We start from the raw sequence: 5,755 nt of genomic DNA on the forward strand, positions 1-5,755 counted from the left end.
AAAGCTTTCTCACAATCAAACCTATGAATTTGCACTACAAAAAGAATGGTCTATTACGACACTTATTTAACGACACATTTTGGTATGTGTCTCCATATTTTAAAATTTAACCACGCTTTTATATTTGTGTCGAATTTTATTATTACTTAACGACACTTTTTATTATATGTTGGCATTTTAAAAAACGTAACGCTTTTAAAAAAAGCATCAGTATTTTAAAGACGGTTTAGAATTTACGTCGTGAAAAAGTGTCTCTGTATTTTTTATTTAAATATATTTTTATTTTTAAATCTTATATTTAAAATTTAACTACGTTTTTTAATTTGGGTCGCCTTTTACAATCATTTAGTAATACTTTTAATTTTTGTTATAGCATTTTTACAAATTTATCTACAGATTTATAAAAAAAAAAAGCGTCCCTATTTTTTAAAAGGAAAAGACCGGTTAAATTTATGTTTACTTTACTGAATATAAAGTATAAATTGGAAAAAAAAAACTGATATTACTTTGCCAAATGCAAAGGCGGCAAATGAATCGTGATTCCCTCTTACACAAAATTTTACTTAGTTAACTTTTTCCTCCTATTCCTCTCCTGTCTCTCCCCCTCAACAGGTCTCTCTCCACCATCACCGGCATCTATTCCACCATTAGCGATATTATTGCTCCTTCTCACCTCCTACATTTTTCTTCCTGTAAATATATTTTGTTTCTGCCTTTTATTCTTCTCTCTGGTCACATATGAACTATATGTTGTGAATCGTGATACGAAGAGACGACACCACCAACAGTTCTCCCTGATACCCAACCATGAGTTCTTTCTTTCCTTCAATTTGAGGTGAGTTAATTTAATTAATTGTGTGAATTAGGTATTTCTAAATTGGGCATTTCTAAATTAGGGATTTCTAAATTATCAATTTGTTTTTCACCATTGAATAATAACCTATCTAGGCATTATTTCATAATTTTGAATTTCCTTGTAATTTCCTGGTTTAGATCCCTATTTCGTATCATTCTCTCCCCCACCCCTCTTCTTCCTCCTCCTGTCGACTTCTCTTCTACCATGCTCTTCAAAAACCTCCTAATCTGTAATTATGATTTATTCTTGTGCATTTTACAACTATGTAGATAAAACGACAAAGGCCAAGAAGTAAGAATCAGAGATACAGAATCAGAGTTTATGCTTAATTTGAACTTCTATGCTTTTGATCCTTAATACACGGGTTTGTTTCTAATTTTTGAAATGCTTTTAAGTCATCTTGGTATACATTATCAGCAAAATCCTTGACCCAAACCCAGTTACCAGAATAACAATGGAAGGCTAAGCTAAGAAAACTTTTACTTTGATCACTCCTTTATCAGTGCTTTACAACAATTACTTAAAGGATTTTTCTGTTTCCATGGTATAGTCATTTGATTCGATGCGGAAAGGGTTTCAGGATCACCTCCTCTTATCAATGAGTTTCAATCGATTGGGATGTCTTCATGTCGAGATATGTCTGGTTTTTTTTTAGAAAGAGGTAACCTGCTTAATCTATTGGATTATGATCAAGGAAGATGATATGTGCAAAAAGTTGTTCACTGCTATACCGTTTGCTCTTTGCTGATATTTGAACAGTGGCAGGAAGAAGGAAGCCAGCTATAGATTAAATTCCACATTTCAAATTCACCTCATGAAGCATATATAAATGGGTAAGTTGTATATCAAATATCACAACCTGAATGCATTTATTAATTAAGTAGTGGTTGCAATTGAAGAAGAATATGAGATAATCTTTCTTCCTTTGTGTATTTCATTGAACTCTTATGCTACATATAACAATTCACCAAAAATGCATCCACTTCTCTGCATAATTAATTAATATTTCATCACACTACACATGGTTATGTAATGAAAACAAGAATAGATGAATATGTTTGTATTGTAGCAATTAGATCCATAAAAGAGTTTGTATGCAACATAACACTTGTTCTGGTGTATGTAATTAATGCATAAAGATATAACAATTTTGTTTCTATGACTATGAATTAAGGTAGTATCTTCTTTTATGCAACATACCACTTTTCTAAAGGTGTATCTTAAACTATAATGGGTGTGAGTTTAAGATATTTGTGTTAGATTGGAAATGCATAGTTATAATGGTTATTTAATTGGGTTTGAAATGCATTATGTGTTTTTGGACATTATTTGGAGGTTAATAGTTTGTTTTGAATAACAATACCTTGAATATCTTGCTTTCCTATTTTCTGTTTAAATGGTTTGTCTTCAGCTCATGGATGATATTGTTATTTGTCGTCAGCTCATGGTTAATATCTTGCTTTCCTTTCTTTCCCCTCTCTTCGCACTCGTTCTAGGTCTAGCCCTGTGTCTCCTTTCTTTCCTCTCTCTCTGTTCTATGTCCAAAACAGGCTTGCTATATGGAGTTTAACAACGGTGAATTTAAATCCCAATTACAGATCGAGGTCACAATCACTCTAGGTCGCTACGGCAGGTACTCTTTTCATCTGTACCTCCTTTTTATATTTCAAGAAATGCAGAAATTTTATCGACATTACTATCAAAACAGGCCGGCGGTATGGAGTTTAACAACACTAGAAAATGTTTGGTGCTTTTATAAGAATGATGAATGTTTGTGCTTTTATAAGAAAATGTTTGGGGCTTTTATAAGAATGATGAACGTTTGGAGTTTAACTTCATTATGCATTGACTCTGTTTTTAATTTTGCAGTTGATTTGATTATCCATTTATTCTGCTTTTAATTACTCTTAATCCTTCTAGAGGATTACTTCTCTTGGTTGCCTGCCTCTATGTCTGATTATATGATATCCAGTTCTATGCCTTGAACAATAACATATAGTTATCAATAAAACGTTTACAAATGTGATTTTCCTATTCTGAATCCAAACTACGGAAAAGGTCAAGTTGAACAACTTGCTGGCCTTAACACTTACATCTCTGGCTCTTCTAATTCCAAGCTTGCCATTATCTTAACTTCTGATGTCTTTGGTAATAAATCAGTCTAACCTTCTTTATTTTCTAATTTACAACTACTACTTCTTAATCTCATTTTAAATATTTTTGCAGATCACCACAGTTAAGGTATGTTTATATGCACATTTAGTCATGGATATTCTACTCGAGCTTGTTTGTTCATGAACTTAAACGAGTCTAGTTATGTTGCACAGAAACTTCTCTTGAACAGAACTTCCATGTTTCGTGTCCGTTTCGGTTTCTTTTCTATTTTCATTTTCGTTTTTTAGCTGTACTTTTTTTATAAAAATAATATTTTCGGATATCGGTTTCCGTTTTTATGTCCGTGTTACATAGATTAAATTCTCAAGCTCAATGTATCAAATTGAAATAGTACGAGTTTAAGTGTAATTTGCCCCAATTGCATGTGTTTTTTTATGCAAAGGAAGCTAGCAGACAGAGTTGCAGCAGCTGGATACTTAGTTGTTGTTCCCGATTTCATGTACAATGATCCTGTTAATCTGAGCAATCCTGAATTTGATGTAGATATCTGGTTGCAAAATCATGACACTGTGAGTGAGTTCATGACACAGTAATATATAAAATTAATGTGCTTATATATATATATATATAATGAATTCATTTGGTTTCAAACTAAAGGCTGTGAAGATTGCAAACTTGTGACTGGGGCACTTAAAAGCAATGGCATCTCTGCAATAGGGGATGTAGGCTTTTGATGGGGTGGTAAGTTCTGATACTTTATAGTAGTAGCCACAATTTCTTACACGATAGTATAATTTATACAAACAATTCAATTGATATAGTATAATTACCAATTTGTAATTTATGATAATTTATACAGATAATCCTGCGTTTTTGGGAAAGGATTTGATAGAGGAAAGGATTTGATAGAGCAAAGGAGCAAGCTAAGAGAGATGCATTTGTCAAGAAATGGAAAGCTGATTTGGAGGATGCAGGGATTTGACTCCTCTGCTTTTAGGTATATCTATGTTTGAAAATTATGCACTGTCAAGTTCTTATTTCTGGTTAATGAAATCCTATATAATTATGATACAGATGTTGACTTCAAGAGGAAAATTGTATGGTTGCTCCTGCTGTGATTGCGGTTGCACTGTTCTGAAAGGTATTTGATTAGTGAAATTCGTAAAATATTGCTTAGTTTGTCATTTGGTTGGAAGATAATTCATCAATGATGATTGAATTGAGTAATCTCTCTCTGATATTCAAGCGGTATCCATCCGTTCCCATAATCTGATTTAATCTGGGTGTAATCTCAACTCGGTTTTCTTCAAATCATTGAGGTGTTTGGTTCTAACTCAGTTAAGCAATTTTCAATTTTAAAGCTCTGTTGTTTTCAATTTGGCTCTAATCTCCTCTGTTTTATCTTCACAATTTGGCTATTTCCTTTCTTCTCCAATATGCATCTTTATGAATTACTGGTCTAATCTCCAGTTAATTACTTTTGCATCGTCGGTCGGTAATCAGATGGCACGAGGCTGCAGAGGGTTGTAAGTACTACCTTTATTTGGATCATCAGCTGCCCTTATATAGAGTAAACATTTGAGAAGTCATGGTTAGATACTAGTGAAATAGCTATATAAGGAAGGGAAGCAATGACTCTTGCAATTCAGTTAAGCAAAGAAGGTGATAGTCACATGTTATTTTGTATTCTTGTATTCTGTAATGAGCTACATAATAGATATTAATTAAGTTATCTTTGTAATTATTGATATACTTTTGGATTTGTAATTATTAATAATATTCCAGTTTTGGTTTATACTTATTATAGAGCTTCATTCAATTCTTTTTTATTATTATATATAAATAATTTACCACTGTCAGAAAATTTCGTAGAAAATTGTCAGAAACGAGTCATTTGCGTTGTGAGCTTGTGGTTGTTTCAAGACGTTATTTATGAAAATGTCGTCATACGTAAGACCTAGTAATATGCAAAGCGTTGTTTGGAACAAATGGATTTTTATGTAGCCAAATGTAGACGTTTTTTTAACTAAACGTCATCAATTTGGAGACGCTATTAAATTAAAGTGTTGTGGTATTCAAGACACTATCAATATTTTCTAAAGTGAAATAACGACATAACAAATATTATGTGTCGTTCACTTTGCGACGCTGTATTAAAATGTATTGGCAATTATTGAAATTAAAAATAAATAATATATAAAAAATTACGACACTAAAAATTTAAGCATTGGAAACATGACGACGTTTGTATGCATTATGTCGTCGGATTAAATTTACCTACACAATGGTTTATGCGTCGCTAAAATTAACGACACGCGATTTAATGACGCTTGTGACGACGCTTTCAAAAGCGTGGGTAAGCATTTAGGGACACCGAAAAGCGTCGTTAAACCTTAAATTTTAGCGTCGTAATAGGCCATTTTTTCTGTAGTGTTGGTTTGTTTATTAATTTTGTGTGAATCTGCAAGAACAAAATAACCTAGTAGATTTATAAAAGAGACAATACCGTGTAATGATATATATAGGAGGTTCAAAGTTTATTTGTTTGTAAATCGGTCAAAGATTGGTTATCACATTTAATGTCATATGAGTTACAATGAATAGGTACAATAAATGAATAATTATATGTTTTAATATTATATGTTTTTTGAAAAAGAGTAATTATATCTTAATTCACTAGGTAAATAATTCAAATTACAAAGTTAGTGGTAACGATATTTTAGAAATATAATTAGCTAATTTGAAAACTTAGCAATTAGAAAATTACTTACTTTATTAGGATAT

The 5,755-nt window shown here is 31.9% G+C and overlaps 1 protein-coding gene across 13 annotated transcripts; it reads left to right on the forward strand.

Moving 5' to 3' along the window:
- Positions 1 to 545: 545 nt before the first annotated feature.
- LOC136208458 (endo-1,3;1,4-beta-D-glucanase-like) lies at positions 546 to 4,790 on the forward strand. Of its 13 annotated transcripts, none has more exons than XR_010677154.1 (10): positions 546 to 835; positions 1,126 to 1,220; positions 1,407 to 1,517; positions 1,616 to 1,689; positions 2,455 to 2,489; positions 3,414 to 3,540; positions 3,629 to 3,712; positions 3,831 to 3,968; positions 4,046 to 4,112; positions 4,442 to 4,790. XR_010677154.1 is itself a non-coding variant. In XM_065999359.1 (10 exons), exons 4-7 carry the CDS (start codon positions 2,416 to 2,418, stop codon positions 3,703 to 3,705), a joined length of 297 nt encoding a protein of 98 aa, XP_065855431.1. In that variant the 5' UTR covers positions 546 to 835; positions 1,126 to 1,220; positions 1,407 to 1,517; positions 1,616 to 2,415; the 3' UTR covers positions 3,706 to 3,712; positions 3,831 to 3,968; positions 4,046 to 4,112; positions 4,442 to 4,790. The 13 variants fall into 13 exon arrangements, 3 of the variants coding, with proteins under 3 accessions (XP_065855431.1, XP_065855433.1, XP_065855432.1); XM_065999359.1 differs by adding an exon at positions 3,083 to 3,097 and having other exon boundaries at positions 1,616 to 2,489; positions 3,414 to 3,544; XM_065999361.1 differs by adding an exon at positions 3,083 to 3,097 and having other exon boundaries at positions 1,616 to 2,489.
- Positions 4,791 to 5,755: the final 965 nt, after the last annotated feature.

The sequence above is a fragment of the Euphorbia lathyris genome, chromosome 10 (genome assembly GCF_963576675.1).
Source record: "Euphorbia lathyris chromosome 10, ddEupLath1.1, whole genome shotgun sequence".
NCBI classification, from domain to species: Eukaryota; Viridiplantae; Streptophyta; class Magnoliopsida; order Malpighiales; family Euphorbiaceae; genus Euphorbia; species Euphorbia lathyris.

What these genes read in the sequence shown, in the direction of transcription:
- LOC136208458 (XM_065999359.1), top strand. Translation starts at nt 2,416, where the DNA reads ATGGAGTTTAACAACGGTGAATTTAAATCCCAATTACAGATCGAGGTC. An exon ending in GCAAAATCATGACACTGTGA is followed by an intron (nt 3,545 to 3,628) that starts GTGAGTTCATGA and finishes TTCAAACTAAAG; the next exon opens with GCTGTGAAGATTGCAAACTT.